Source organism: Numenius arquata, chromosome 10 (assembly GCF_964106895.1).
Source record: "Numenius arquata chromosome 10, bNumArq3.hap1.1, whole genome shotgun sequence".
In the NCBI taxonomy this organism is placed as follows: Eukaryota; Metazoa; Chordata; class Aves; order Charadriiformes; family Scolopacidae; genus Numenius; species Numenius arquata.
Window position 1 is genome coordinate 15,628,131 of NC_133585.1, and position 16,432 is coordinate 15,644,562.

General features: G+C 40.9%; 1 protein-coding gene across 2 annotated transcripts in view; it reads left to right on the forward strand.

The window, feature by feature from the left end:
* ARID5B (AT-rich interaction domain 5B) overlaps window positions 1-16,432 on the forward strand; it is a 119,998-nt gene that overhangs the window by 91,354 nt on the left and 12,212 nt on the right. For both annotated transcript variants that reach the window (XM_074154774.1, XM_074154773.1), the window contains 3 exons: window positions 395-599; window positions 2,958-3,010; window positions 9,930-10,027. In XM_074154774.1, the coding sequence (XP_074010875.1) occupies window positions 395-599; window positions 2,958-3,010; window positions 9,930-10,027 (356 nt within the window). The remainder of the gene's footprint in view (window positions 1-394; window positions 600-2,957; window positions 3,011-9,929; window positions 10,028-16,432) is intronic.

A 16,432-nucleotide genomic window follows, 5' to 3' on the forward strand; every position in this document is an offset into this window, starting at 1 on the left:
CACCCTCAGCTCCAAGGGTTGTCTACGGGAGTTGACAATGCTCAAGGTGTCAATCCTGGAATGAACGTTATTATTAGACTTGCTAATGGCAAGTGTATGTGAAAGATGGGAGCTGTCTGTGACATAGCAATGTATAGTCATAAAAATGCAGATCTGGAGAGCATTACCAATGGGTTATAATGATTTAAAGATGTGGCTATTTAAAAATGTTGTGACTAAGATTCAGAACAAGACATTTAGCTCTATAAATAGCTTCCTTTGTTTCCCCTCAAACACAGTTGCATGGTTTGGCCTTCATTTTTTCAACAATCCATTCCTCTAGGAAAGGGTATTTATTCCTTAAGTGAAAATTAAAAGTTACCCAGATCTGATATGACATCTTTTCTTTTCCCAGGTAAAATGTGAGGCTAAGTCAGCTTTGCCCAAACCCAAGAGTAACAACAGCAACTGTAAAAAAGGCTCAAGTGAGGATAAATCAAAGATTGCCGTAGGTGAAGAATGCAGAGCTGATGAGCAGGCTTTCCTTGTGGCTCTTTATAAATATATGAAAGAAAGGAAAACACCAATTGAACGAATACCCTATTTAGGTTTTAAGCAGAGTAAGTATCCTTTTTCTCACTTTCTTGTTGACATTTTAGAATGGTTTGGCTTCTCTGGAGAAAGCATTTGCACACAAAGCCTATTTTAAAGCTTTATGGATGGGGGGGACCGTGTTTATATCTACACATTTTCCAGTCCAGGCATTTCACTGTCTTATGCCTAGATTTGCATCTCTTCCTTCTGGGGTAGTTGCTGCTGGATATTTATAGGTTTAAATCCGCTGATTATGACTAGAAATAGGCATGTTGAAAACTCTCTAGTTTTCTGTTTTGTAAATCTGCAGCGTCTGTAATGCCTTTCTTCTGAGTTAATAATATGACGTATCTTTATTGTGCCCAGATGTTCTTTATGAAAGGACAAATATTAAAGGAAGACATTTAAAAGTGGTCAAGAAAGGCACAAAAGGGATCGTATTTTTAAGCCCCAAAATGTGTTTATAGTTAATAAATTACTGACTTTGGAGAATATAAAACCAGACTGTATCTGTTTAATACAGAATGCAATGTTTAGAATTGCTTTGGCATGTACAGTTTGTAGTGCCACAATCTGTAAAGCAATTGTAGGTGGAGAAGATACAGTTGTAACTAAATTTTACATAAATATTGCAGTGCAATGTAGATCTTTCAGAGTTTCCAACAAAAGCTGTAAATAGGGGTATTTTTCTTCCTTGTCTATAGTTTGAATGATACTTTATTTCCTTAAAGGGAGCACTCCATGGATTGAAATATTATTTACGCTAATTTATCTCTCAGATTAAAACCATGTGTTATTTTGATGAAGAATGTCAAACCTGTATGTTTTACATAACAATTTACATACCTAATAGCAATTGGCACTGATTGCAACAGGCCTCCAGCAGCCATTATAAACTTATATAACTCCGAATGATTACAGTGTTTGTCTGAAAACTGGCTGCTTGAAATGGAAGTAAAATTAATGTACTATGAACAGCTTCGTTGCATTATGCATTGATTCAGATTAAATCAAGGCCTAAGCAAAGCTCTTGATAGCTTTGAAACAGTACAAGGTTCAATGAGGCTTTCAGAACGTTTTGTGTTGAAGAGAGGATTTCCCCCCCCCCCCCATTTTATTCTACACTCCCTCCAGCATGGGGACAGGGTGGGCTTGAAAGACAAGCTAAAATAGTATTTCTAAAATTCTCCACTGGGGGTAAGGCCCTGTGCTAATATTTAGCTGAAATACACTGAAAGTTGCCTGACATTCATTATAAATTAGGGGCCTGATCCGGCAAATACTTAAATGCCAAGAGTAAGTATGCTGAGAAGAGCAGAAATGTTTGCAGGACAGGGCTCTCTATTTGTCCAGCAAGACTTGTGCAAACGTTGCCAATATAAATAGGTTAGTGGGGAAAAGCAGTATGTACGCTACAATAGAGCATCCCCCCGTGGAGGAAGAGATCCTGTCCTCTGTGATCTGCAGCGTTATTGCTGAGTCTGGCCTGAAGTATTTGTAGTACGACTATGGGGAATCACTGTTGATGGAATAGTGCATGCATCTTCCATAGAGCTGTGACATCAATTTTTCTTCTAGCAATTAAAATAAAATAAAATAAAATAAAATAAAATTAGTGACACACCAGCAGCAAGAAGTGGCCTCATGGAATAGTGGGCCGAATAGTGGGCCAGGATGAAAAGCACACGAGAGGGGAGGAGTTCTGCTGGAAGTTACAAGTATCTCCCAACACATCTTTTGAATTGAGTTGCCTCTGTTCCTCCCACCACATGGCTGTGGGCAAAGCACAAACACTCATATCATAATTATTATGGTAATTTTCATTTGTGCTCCCCCCAGGTTCATTCGCACAGGACCCGTTAGAAGGCAGCTTATTGTTTATTGATTATGGAGGCCATTATCAGAGCTGCAGTAAATATTGGATGTTTTTGTTTAATCAATAGGCTTTCTCTGTGAGCCAGTGTGTGGCTCATGCTTGCTTGCTAATGAAATCAGTATTAAACAAATAATTAAAAGCAACATTCTTCCCAATGAGTAATTTTTATTATCAAAGTTATGGAAACATGCTACAGTCATTATACTGTACAGCTTATCAGCAAAGTCAAATGAGCCTATTACCTTTGCCTCAGTGTATTTTTCCCGTCCTGTTAAGGAATCTAAGTGTGTTCTCTTATATGTAATTAAAAATATATATAGTATGGGCTAATATTTACTCTTCAGCTTATGTAAATACCTCTTTGGAAAATGTTTCACAGGAGCTATTTCAGGGGCTTTGAGCTTTTTTTTCCTCTGTTTTTCTTTTTTAAAAACTGTTTAATTTACATTTCTTTGAAATATGTTGGTTAATGCAATGCTTATCTAAATACTTATTGTCCCTCTAACAGTTAACCTTTGGACTATGTTTCAAGCTGCTCAAAAACTGGGAGGATATGAAACAGTAAGTGTTTAAGTAACTTAAATGAAATAATTGTGCAATCTAACTTTTCCCTGTTAGAAAAAAAAATGTAAAAGCAAACAACCATTTGCTGCATTTTCGGCTAGCTGTACACATTGTGGGTTTATTGGACCATTTTTGGAAGCAGTCCCAATTAGTTCCAGATTTGGCAAAATTGTAAACTTGTCGTAAAAACTACAAGTGGAAAACATATGTAACTCTTCCCTGTCAAGGAAATTAGTTGGGTCTGTAATTTTTTCCCATGTTGAGAAAGGGCTATTATTGTACGACAAGCCAAGATTGCATAAAAGAAATTTCACTTGGCAACATCCCTGACATCTGTTCATGTCTAATATGGGAAATATATTAAAGGCTTTCAAAAGTAATCAGCATTGTCCATTAAGGAATAGTATACTGCAGTATCTTCTCTTATTCCAAGTGTAAAAGATCTTTATTAGACAAGGGTCAGTACCACATAAACAGGAAGTTATCAAAGTAATTCAGAAAAGTCTCTGACACTTTTTATCAGCTAACCGTATCTGACGAGCAGTTTATTTTTAGCTTACAGGAAAATGTGATGGCCATGGATTTTACAACATGTATTTTGAAGCAATAAAATATTAGAGCAACAAACTTAGATTAAAATCTTGAAATGAGAAGAAAGAGCTGCATTAATATGGCACATCGAGATGACATCTGTAATAAAAACCAATTGACATAGGAAGATGTCGTCATTGGAAATATTTTCTTTGCACACAATGATCAGATTAAGTTGTTCAGTTCCTGCCGCAGTTGGATGAAAGAAATTATTTTTGCTTTGTTTACGAAGTAATCTGGGACATATCTGTGCTGTAGAGAAATGACAGGAAGAAATGCACTATCAAGAAACTGAAAGTCGTTTGAACCAAAATATAAAACTCACTGTTTTCCTTCCATACAATAAAGCATATTGTTCTGTAAATCAGCAGCCCAGGTTGATTAGCATGGGTGTGGCTGGGATTTTGTGAAACATGAAATCTAACACAATCTCCACAAAAATATACGCTTGATTTGGCTTTTTGTGTTCCTCTATCTTTCATTAATCAGCACATACCATGCTTATGTACAGGGGTGTGCGTAGGTGTGCTCACAGGTATATATGAATGAATAGCTACCATAGATAGATCGTTACTGTAATTATGAGCCAACAGTAATTGCCGTGAGTTGTGAAGTGCAATGAAAATGAGGGATAAAATCTTGAACTTGATCCAGAGCACAAGGGAAAGTGGGGAGGGAGATTGAAAGGAGAGTAGTGTCTTCAGAGTGCTTGGGGAGGCGGCTGAGTTTCACAGCAACATTTCAGATCTGAAGGGACTGGGTGTAGAAGCAGGAATGCCAACGTGGCTTGCTGGATAGAGCTGAGTTTTAGTGCCAGAATGAGAGGGATGGATTTAGAGATGCTGGCGAAGGTGAACCTCGGTGCCTGAGGCAGAGCAGGAATAGGATGGTGAGTTTGTGAACACGAAGCCAGAGAGCCAAGTCTACCAACAGCAGCAGAAACGTGAGAGGATCAGAGGGAAAGGATCACATATGTAAGAATGTCATCTGGAGTAGCGTCAGTCCACCCTTGTCTCAAAGCGCCTGTCCTTAGTGACAGATATTCTCTGTTGTTTAGGGGCATTTGTCACCTTTGATGGAAATGTACGGTGGAAACATAGAACATGTACCAACGTTCCTCATAGCGAAGAAACTAAGTGATTGCTTGCTGGTCAGTAAATGGCAAGGCAAGCATAGCTCCCACCCTCTGATACCTGGGAGCCCAGCTTTGGTTTGAGAGTGACTCTGGCTGAAGTGATGGGCCTGATTCTGGTTTTGTGGATGTGAGTGGCATCAGTGCTCTCTGCAGATGAGCTCAAGTTCGCAGGACCCTTGTAATGCGCTTTAAGTTGCACATAGAGCGTGAGGTTTCCTGACTTCATTCTCTTCTGTGAACAGTCTCATCCTCAATATGGATCTGCCTTTGCTTTACATTCCCTGAATGTTAATCCAATAGCTGTTGCAATACTTTGACCTGTGTACACCCTGTTTTTTTATTATTTTATGGCCAGTTGATACCCATTGAATTTGCCAAGCTGCATTTGTTTGTATATATTTTATCATGGCGAGCATTGCTGAGAGGCTTGTGTGTTTGATTTGTGTCATTTTTCAGCAAGGCGTTGGGGTGACATGGACCTCAGTATCAGTTCTAGAATCTTAGGCAGGTCTGCTTAGATGTAGGAATTTTCAGTGAGTGCTGTAGTTCAATAACAACCAGAATCCACCACTCACACGCACCGTGACAATACTTGTTGATGATAAGTCATGTGCAGAGCAAAGGCTTTCTTGAACCTACCCTGATTAATACACATTTATCTATATGGACCCTTCCGTCTGACTTGAACAAGTCATTTGTCCATTATAAGGGCTTCATCATCTTTAACTTGTTTTAAAGTTTCACAAGTTTCTGGTTTGTGCATTGGGATAGAAATGGGTCTTTTCTCTTGGAAGTATTGTAAAGAAAAGAGTATTTTAAAGCAGATACTTGGCTTCAGCATGTGACAGCCATTTTATGAACAGGAAACAAATAAAAGATTGGTTAAAATCACATATAGGAACTTGCACTGGTCAGATGACTAGTTATTTTACTAATAAGTGTAGAAACCTTCCCAGTTAAAGCAATTGCAAACTTTACATCTTTGTGTTTCACAGACCATGGCAATCAGCCCATTTTCAATTTCATCCCCTGTCCTATCCACCTTGTCCACGTATAGATGCTTCGACGGGGCTTTAAAAACATCTTTGAGAAACAAGCAGAGATTATGTCTGGTGTTTTCCAGCTTTGGCCCAGATTCACAGGACAGTGCAAGAACTCTTGAGTCCAGTGCTGTCAAATAAGGATCAAAAAGTGAATTAAAACAGCCAGGGATTGGATTTGAGATTCAGAGAACAACTTTCCTAGCCATCTGTCTGACTTTCCTTTATTGCCATGTATCAGGGGCTGGAATGCATCCAGTGAGGCTTGACAGAGAGTATTACCTGTACATACAGAATATACATACGGGATATCTACTACTGTCAAGTCATGATTGTGTGTCATATGTCATATTTAAGGGCTCTCTAGTTGGAGTACTTGTGAGGGTCATTTCTCTTCTGTCTGTTATCTTTTTGATTACTAATTCTTAGTTAGTTGTCATCTATAACTGTGTAATAGCACACTCCCATGTACTTCTTGTTGGACATAATACAGGCTTAATAAAAATAGCAACCCGTACAAATTGGTTTAAGTCCTTAACAGATGAAGCTGTCTCTTCGGAATTGGTGGGATCATGTTTCTCTTAAACAAAGATACATGAAATGAGCATCTTTGTTACTAATAATAGGAGAGTGCATTGGAAAGCACTCTCTATAGCAGACCTTCACAGTATGAATGATTTAAAATGTCCCCAAATCCCTGGATGAAGTACAAAACAATGTCACGTCCTAGGGAGCTCAGCTGCAATGGCATTTCACAGCCATTGCCTGGAATTTTCTCAGTCACCCTAAGTCAAGTGAGTAAAAGGTGCAGATATGCATAGATGGGAAACTTCCAGGACTTACCTAAAGAGTTGTCCTTGGCAAGTCATGAAGTGGTATTTTTCCTTTTGAGCCAACACGAAAGGAGTGCCTTGGCACGTTAGCAGAAGGCTGTGTTGCTGAATGGACTCTACCTGGAGATGTCTTAGAAAGATAAACAGTAAAAAGAAAATTAGGTGGAGCTTAACCTTTGGTGTGTAGCAGCTTAAATTTTGCCAAAGGTCAGTGGGATCCCATTTAGCTGCTGCCTCCTGGAAGCAACAATAAAGTGCTTTAGTTTTTAAAAATTAATGATTGACAAGTACAGCAGTCCTGCGTCTGGGCAGGCCCGAAGAAACTGATATATCAGTGGAATGCTAAGCTACCTGGGTTTGTTTCATACAGAGCTAATACCCAGAGCTCTGTTTTGAAGAGTGTTGTGAACATCACATACCATGACGAGAAAATCCCCCTTTAGATCTGCAACAGGAAATAAGCAAGAAGCCTTTTCATGAGGACGGGAGCTGGGATTGCAGTGCAGAAGACCTTAAGATTTCTCAACGCAGAAGACACCATTAAAAGCATGTGTATAAACAGTCCTCTAATAGATAGGATCATTGCTTTTATTGGGTTGTTCGTGAGTACCGGTCACTGCCTAATACCGTGCTTATAGGAACCAGGTCTGTTCTCAGGTCCCTGAGCAGACCAATCTCTTGCTTTAACACCAAAGTGTGCTGATTGGGAAAGACGTCATGGAGGTTTTCAAAGCTCCTGGCTTCCAGTGGGTCCAGCTCTGTGGACCTGTAGGTTGGGACAAATTGTGGGAGGGGTCTGAAACCAGAAGACTACTTTAAAACTAAAGCCAGCATTGGAATGGGAAGCTACCTATCAGTTAAGTTTATTAAGCATAAAACCTAAACTTTTTAGAGGAGGGGAAACCTGAACCCCAGGCTTTGTTAGACTAACAGTCATTTCAGGCAATGTCAAATTTAAACTTAGCTCTGGAGATGTGAGGGCACAACTCTGCTGATTGCCAAGGAGTTCTGGTCCATTGCAGAGGCAGAATTGCATAAAGCTGGGCAAATGTTTATGTAAATACTATTATTCTAAACAGCCTAGAGGAGAGGGACACCCAAAATTATGTCAAAGGGATTCCCTTTTCCCCTCAAAGATGGTTGTGTTTGCTGATGTTCCAGCTTGCATATTGACTCTTGAGTCAGCTCATAGTTAATGAGACTTGGGCTCTAAGGTTACCATTTTTCTATTAAAAATTGAGAGCATGCTTCTTAGTCACATCAGGATGTTTAAAAGGGGACTTGCAGTAGTCCTCTTGCTGACTAATCCTTTGCCTTAATTTATAGCTTGTGCGCAGCATCACTGTACTTAGCCAAAGCATCAGGTCCTGGCCCACAGCCTTGCAAACCAGCCAGGCCGTGCTTGCCAGAGGGCCAGAGCACAGTCCCCAGATTGGCTTTGTGCATCTTTGTTCCCCTAGTCTGTGAGGCTGCCAGAGACTTGATTTAATATAGAACTATTTGCAGCAGTCCTCAGGGGATTTGTGATTTTTAGAAGCTACCAGAAGGCAAGAACTGTCTGGCCGTGCTGAGATCCTGTGCCTGTCCTGAGGTCCGGTGGAATAGGTGTGGAAGGCTGGATGAGAAGCAGCTTCTCATCCAGGCATTGCTCCACAGCAGTGTACTTGGTCCAACTCTTTTTTGACCTTTCAGGTTGCAGAAGGAGCATCCATTCATATTCTCGGGAGGTGATGTTCTTTATGGCTTATTAGGACTCTAGTTCTTCAACACCTTTAGTAATAATAATAGCTAGAAGTGTTGGTAGCCTAGGGAAAAGACAGTATAAGAACTTGAACAAAACAGACTTAAAATTAACCTTTCCTCAGATGAGTGTTTGGTTTTTATTTAAAAATTTCGTTTGTGCAGAACTAATCCTTGAATTGCAGTCTCTCTCTTGTGCCTGTGGTCTTTGGATTGGTTACAGAAGACAAAATAAAATTAGTTAATGCAGTTGGTCCATTTTGCTTTAGATGAGTTTCAAGATAAGATACTCTTGCTTTTTTTTTCAAGTATATATAGTTGCAGACTATGTACAGGTATTACAATTGAGTTGGAGGTGCTGATTTTTTCTAAGGAGAACTGTAAAAACAATAAACTTGAAGAAATTTTAACATTATCAAATGATTAGTCTCCAGCCATGCTTTTGGCTTCAGAGAATGATTTCTGCAAAGGAAGGATTTTCCTTTTATACTGAGTGAAAAAGAAACACCTTTTACCCTGTAATATTTAATGACAGTAGCTATCTCTTCTGTTTAGATTAAAATTACAGGCCTCAGATTGCAAGTTGTAATATTTGTTTTCTTCTGATTGCTGCCTTTAGCTCCTCAATAAACGCCATTGACTGCTCTGTGGGTAACTCTGAGGAAGCCTCCAGGGCTGCATATATTAAAATCCACAGCATTCCACAGAAAATGACAAAATTCTCCCCAAATTGCCCCCACAATTTTCCACTGGCCTTCTTTATGAGCTGCAGGCAAAAGAGGGTGATCTGTTGTGCTTGTCCTATTCCTGTTTTTCTTCCTGTTTTAAATATAGCAGAATATATAAAATAATGAAGTGGTATTCAGAAACAATTCTTTTGCCAGGTCTTCCATCTGTTATTCTGTATAATCCTAATTTCTGTACAAAAAAACAGAACCATGGTATGCAACTCAATATGTTACAAGATGTTTATTTTCATCAGCGTGGTCCAATAAAGTACATAGCTCAAATATTAACATTGGAGTATGTTAAGATTTCATTACTATTTGATCTATATATTTTACTGACATAAATGGATAAAAATAAACAGCTTGTAACATATAGAGTTACAGACTATGCTTTTGTGGATTTACAGAATTCTGTGGTGGATTTGGGTTTTGCAGCAGATTTATTTTCTCTAATTCAGTTAAAATAACTATGTAATCATTATTTGTGCTGAATATGGTTTGAGCTTCATTTTCATAATTCACCGTGGGATTTATCTGCATAACTTCTGATGGTTAATGACCCTATATTGATTGAGATTCTCTTTTGTGAGGCTGTATTGCTTGTGACTTGATAATGAATCAGTCAGATCACTCCATTTTAGAGAGAAAGAAAATAGATGTAGTGTTAAATTTAAAAAAAAAAAAAAAGACACCCGAAGCCTGTGCACTCTATATATTCTGTAGGGGCTTTTATAGTGCGTGTAGTACATGCTGTTCTGAAAGTGTCACACATGCATTTGTTGTTGTGAACTCAAACACTGTTGAATCTGTAAAGATGCAAGATTAAATTTTCCATTGCCGTTTTTACAGATAACAGCCCGTCGACAATGGAAACATATTTATGATGAATTAGGTGGTAACCCTGGAAGCACAAGTGCTGCTACATGTACTCGCAGACATTATGAAAGGTAAGATAACAAATCTGAAATGCTTGTTTAATAATGAAAAAATTAATTTGGAGAGCCTTCAAAGCATTTTATAAAGAATTAGAGAAAGAGGGGGAGAGAGGCTTCCTAAAGATATAGACAATATTTCCCCAACAGTTTAGTCAGATAATCCATTGTACTTTAAACCAGAATGTATGTCTCCAGTGACTAAATAAATAAAACAAGCATCTGATTTTTCTGTGGTACATATCTTAATTTTTACAACAGCTTTCCGGTTAAAGAAGCTGAAAAATTGAGCAAAACATACTTAAGGAAAAATAAGAAACGACAGCTAATTGATGCAAACACTTGTCTTCTGTCATTTTTTAGGAATACCAATTAAGCAATTGTGGTTGTGATCAAAATAATGGGGTGGCCCACAATGCAGGGTGCTGTTAATGTTGTAGGTCATGCAGAGCATTGCATTCCTCTTCTTCATTGCATTCCTTCCCTCCTCCCTGCCTGCAAGCTGCTGCCAAACACTCTCTGCAGCCATTGTTGCTGGTCAGACCTGTTGATTTCTTATTCTTCCCATGTAGATAATAACTTCCAGGGCTTGTGAAGCCAGCATGCATTGAATAAAATACTGGAGCTGGAATGTTGTTTTGGTTTGGTATGGTTTTTAGAAGCAGCTTTTTTTTTTTTCCTTAGACAAGCAAATGTTAATAAAAGCTCTGCAATTTCAGGCTCAGATAAGGTAAGTCCAGATTCTTGTTCCTGGGCATAAACAAGTTACTTTGCTGAGGTCAGGAAGAGATTGTACTTGCCTGTGCACAAGGCGGCACAGCAGAGCTGTGCTCAGTGGGGAGTTTTTCCCCGCCTCCTAGTGCCTTATGTGTTGGCCACTCCAAGGGGGATGCTGTGCTCCTCATGGAGGGGGACGTTGATCGCCTTCATTTACAGGAGATATCTCCAACATAAAGGACTTGGGTGCACAAAGAAGTTGCTGTTATGCCAATATAAAAGTTAAGAGTTAGAAGCTTTCTGGAGATGGAGCCAAGCAGCAGCGCAAATAGAGTGTGTTGCTGTGCATGCCAGACAGGGCTTTTCCCCGCCTTTGCGTTGTGGAGTTTGTTTCATCAGATTGAGGGTATTGGGTTCTTCCCCTCTATCATGACAGCCCTGAGAGTCTCAGGGCTTCTTGCACCCACGCCAGTTGATGGGTTTCAAACTGGCGGTCTGGGTCTTCCCTCACCAGAGGTGCTTCGTAGGATGTTGTTTATTTGACAGAGGAGATCCAGGCATACATGAGAGTTGGGTCTCTGCGGGCTTAAGTTGCACGGGGAGCAAGTGTTACTGGGTTCTGTGTTCAAATCCTAGAGTGACCGAGAGAGCGTATCTTGCAGTTGTGGAAAAATAAATGAACCATTCACAAATATTCCATGAATCCCTGTCTCTCTCTTTCTCTTTCATGCTAGTGATTTATTTTTTAACATGCAAAACCCTTGAATTGCACTCCGATGCACAGGGATTCATCTGTGTGTCTTACTCAGCAGTTACTCAGGGGTACGCTACAAAGTGCCACAAAGCCTGTTGTGCTCACTAGAAAACCTGAGCATCCTCGTGGTGCCTTCAAGATTGAAAAGCCTTTCCAGGCTACCCAAGAGCAGTTCTGCTTGCCTTGATCCAGTCGGAGAAGAGTCTGTTAGTTTATGGTTAGGTTGGTCTTAGCACACTGAAGAGCTCAAATCTGAGTTCCTGGATGCCGGTCTATTGTGTGGTTTTGGGTTAGGTCTGATATGAGGCAGCACCTATTTTCCAAGTCTCTGGCAGGCTGTCAAAAGATGGCATTTGGAGAAAATGTTTTGTAGGATCTTTAGGTTAGCCCTGAACTTACCTAAAATATGCTTTACCAGATCTGGTCTGAGAAACCAAATGCATATACAAAAAACCTCAGTGACTGGTCCAATCTCTAGATTTCTAGTGTTAGACACCTTTTATTTTCCACCGCAGGAAAGCTGTATTAAGCCTCAGACCTGGAAAAAAGTAAATGAAATTCATGGTTTGTTTCAGCTGGTAATTCTAACTACAGCACCTGTAAATGTAATGCTCATTTATAGCCAAAGTGCTCAGATGACATTTAATCTAAAACTAGAACTGCAGTGCAGGAATACACATTCATGATTCAGGACACACATACATTTACTAACTTGAAGGTGAGCTGTAAAGCTAAACTGGAAATTGAATTAAGTCGGGAAGTAAATGCTGGATAAACCTCATGGTTTCTCCTTTCTGAATACAACCGGCCTTTCCTTGCTTACTGGGGGCAGAACAGGCAGTTCCCTAACTTCAGTGATCCTGACACTGTTTGAATTAGCCTTGCCATTCATCTCTACAACTAGATCTCAAGGACATCCGTGTTGTGTTAACTAGCTTTCTTCCAAGATGACAGAGAAGCTACTAGCTGTTTGCACCACCTTTAACATATCAAGGCTGCTGATGTGGCAGTGACCTTTCAGTGACATTCTTAGGATGCTGAGGAGTGGGATGTCCCATTCAGGTTCTGCATCCCACCTTCCTGTCCTCTCCGAGTTCCCCTCTGCAAGGTGGAGTTTCACACCCAACTTCAAAGGGCAAAAAGAAAAGGGGAAAAAAAAAAAAAAGGAAAAAAAAAGAAAAAAAAAAAAACAAACCCCAACATAAAAAAAAAAAAAGCCAAGAAGTGGAGAAGGCAGAATTGCCTCTCTGTCTAGCAAATCCTGTGAAGAAATGCTGCTTTTCTCAAGAGGTGCTTATAACCTCTGAAAAGCCAGCACGTTGCTGCAGACCCATGGTACCAAGGACGGCAAATGCTGAAACAAAGCCAGATTTAAAGGCTGGGGGGGAGTGCTTTGCTCCCCTCCCCTCGCCCCCCTGTTTGGGGCAGGGGTTGTGGTGATTGCCGCTGCTGTGATATAGGTAGACATCGTGCTTCGGTTGGTGAGGTGTTTGCTTTGTTTCCCTGGTAAAAGGGAAAGAAAGATTTTGTGTGCATTATCAACTGATTCATTTTTCATGTAGTACGGTTTGCGTTTCCAGTAACTGGTTTCATTTTAAAACAAGGCGAGGCTGCCAGTGTTTCAGTAAGTGTTATTTGTATATTAGTTAGACAACTTTTGTTTTATTAATGAGTATAATAATGAAAGTGCAGGTTGCTGAGTAGAAGCAATGGGTGTTTTTATTTAAAGCATAGCAGGCATCGTATAATGCCAATGAATGCGTTATTGTCACTGTAGGCATGGCTGGTCTGAACCTGCCTCTGATTGGGTTATTCCAAATAGGCCCAAGCACTTCATAAAAATGTCTTTGTCAGCCTAGTTTTCCTTCCAAACCTATTCATCTCTGTCAGTTTTTAATATTAGTACCAGGCTCTTGGCTATAGTCCATTAGTACTGTACTTAATTGCTCATGTTACAGATGATTACCAATATAAAAAGCATTAATGTTTTCCCATCGTGGGGCTGTTGCTCTGTGCACAACTCGGACTGCTCAGAGCCTATGGGTTGTTCTTGTTTTGGTCGTTACTTTCTTCGTTTGTGCTCCTGTAATGCACTTACCCTGCACGATCACAGAAAGCTAGAGGCGTGTGTGGTTGGTATTAGCTGATTCAGCCTGAACCTTTCCTGTGAAGCTCTTACAGCCCTTGTCAGCACCCTACATCTCTCTCTCTTATCAGGAAGCCCTCAGAAACGGCTACTTTTCTGCGAAGCACTCTTCCCCATGCTGCCTTCCCCTAATAATGCAGATGTGGTTTTCACATGCAGGGTTTGAGGTTTCTTTCGCTTTTACACGAAACACATGATCGGCAGCTTTAGTTTTCCGGTGTGAACGATAGGCTGTGTTTCTGCACTGCTGATGACGTCATTGATAGGGATTTTTCGTAAATATTACACCACCACCACTCCCCCAAAAAACCCCAAACCAAAAAACCCAACCTACTATTTTGCAAGGTATATAAAGTTCCCAATAAAACGCATTGAACGAAACAAAAATACGAGCAATTGCCTGTTGAGGCCTTTTTCTGCCTCTGGCTGTGATTCATCTTGGTTTCCTCCACAGCAAGCCTCGTGCACAAGCTACGCACAAACACGCACAGGCCGGGGAATTGTGGTGCGCAGCAGCGTGCAGTAACTAACACTACTCGGCTGCTTTAGTGGAGAGATGTGTCAGGGTTTGAAGGTGTCATGGCAGGCAGCTGGACGGTCCCATAGAGCAGTAGCCTTCCTGACCTTTTCAGGTGCTGCAGGGAGCCTGGTTCCCTTGGGGTCACCAGCAGGGATGAACCCAGAGCATCCCACAGGTCATGTCCTTCAGCAGTGTGTCTCATATCCTGGCCCTTGTGAGTCACTAGCACCTTGAAAACCAGGCTGTCCTGGTCCAACCCAGCTGGAGAGGGGTTTATTAGGCTTCTTGCTCTCATCAAATTCAGGCAGCTGAGTGGGACAGTGTTCTGCAGAGCCACAACCACCTGGGACTTGATGAGGAGCAGATAGGTGAGATGGGTTCCCAGGGTGGGTTGTGGTTCCTCACAGTCCAGCTTTGGACACAGACCTGCAGAGGGTTTTATTCTGGCTGTGAGTGTGGCCCCATGGGACTTCCAGATCACCCTGCACATCTGTCCCTTACCAGGGGACTAAACCCCAGGAGATACAGTGTCTTGTACATTTCAGAGCCCATTCTGCCCTTTTTCTGTGTAAATCGCTCACATAAATATTACATATTTTCAGAAACACAAGGAGGGTCAAAATAAGTCCCTTACATGGTTTCCCTTTAACAGCCGTAAAGTCTCTCTACCCTAAGGATATTGCGGTGTAATTCAATATGCAAGAGAGCCCCTCATTCCATGCAAATGCTGTTTGGTTTTGTTAAAGGGTTTGGATAACTTTGGTAATGTGTAAGCATTTCAGTGGAGTTTGTAGGAAATAGCAGCCAATCTTTCAGAGGAAACAAAAAATAGGATAGTATAGCATCTACATGAAAATGCTTATGGTTATCTTTTAATACACATTGTAATTAATAGAAGGTTTTGATTTACACTGCTAAGTGTGAAAACATCCTCAGGCAAGAATTAATCAAATGTTATGTCATGCTGCAAACTACAGCTAGTTCTTTGTTTGACCCAAAAAAACTCGCCAAGCAGCAGTTTTTTTCTTGTCGTACTAACTTGGTTGTTTTATTTTTGTCTTCACCCCACTTTCCTGCCCCCCTCTTACTTCAGCTAGTCCCAGACTCCCAGAAAACTTCACAAGTTGCAAATTGTCTCAGTAGTTTTTCATCAAGCATGAATTTAAGCATGAAGATAGATGAGGTGTCTCAATTCTCTCTTTCTTTTCCTGAGTTTTTGGTTTGTTTTTTTTTTCCCTTTTTGATAAATAACAAGAGGTTTCTACTTATGATTTTCTGCCCTCAGGGCTTTATCATTAAGATTAAATAACTGTACTCTCAAGCATACCACTGAACAAACATCTTTTCAATTATGTGAGTAACAGATGCTTTAACAAAGGAACTATTGAAAAATCAGAAAGCTTCCCCCCTCCCCAAAATTTAAAAAGTATCAGATGACAGAGGAATGTAATTGTTTACCATTAAAACAGATCCTTAGCTGTCCATTCAAAACATCTGAGAACACACTTTTTTTTTTTTTTTTTTTTCCCAAAATTTCTGGGTTTCTAGCCTTGGAGACTTACTGGCCAGTACTAGAGTCAGTGGGAGTCCTTGGGTGCGAGTGTGCTAGACAGTCAGGCACTGCCTTCTAGTGCATGGAGACAGATGATCTCTCTCCTTGCAGGGAGTTGCCACATCCTTATTTCCACCCAAGAGTTTGTCCCACCAGAATTGGGGGTTGCTGTGTGCTATCCACTGCTCCCAGGTGGATTGTCACCCAAGCAGAGGGGGACTTTCCAGGTGTCCCTGCCGTACACATGTGTGTGGATGCCTACTGGGCGCTGAGGCTGTGCAGCCCCAATGCTCTTGAGGTCCCGGCACTCCCTGCAGATGAGCTGGGTGTTTGGGGTTGGTTAACATCAGGCAAAGCGTGTCTCGTGTGGTAACCTCATTTCTTGACCCCCAGGAGTTAGGGGCAGGCTCTACACAAGGGGACAAGCCCCTTTTCCTTGCTGGGAGCTGAGTTGCCCCCAGAGGGTGCTGCATAATGGGAGATGTGCCATTCTCCTTTTCAGCAGCAGCACCAGGGATGGAGAGTAAGATCTTTCCCCTCAGATTCCCTATGTCTGCTGGGAATCTCCACCTTGTACTTGCAGGACTTGGCTAACATGACAGGGGTTGCCCCTAGTTTGTTCAACTTTATGCAATGGAGATGTGGCTCAGAGCTCCCAGGGAGGGTCAGCAGGATTTTGGAGACCCTCCAGGGTTCCTGCACCCCAGAGGCAATACAAAATGGCATCTGTA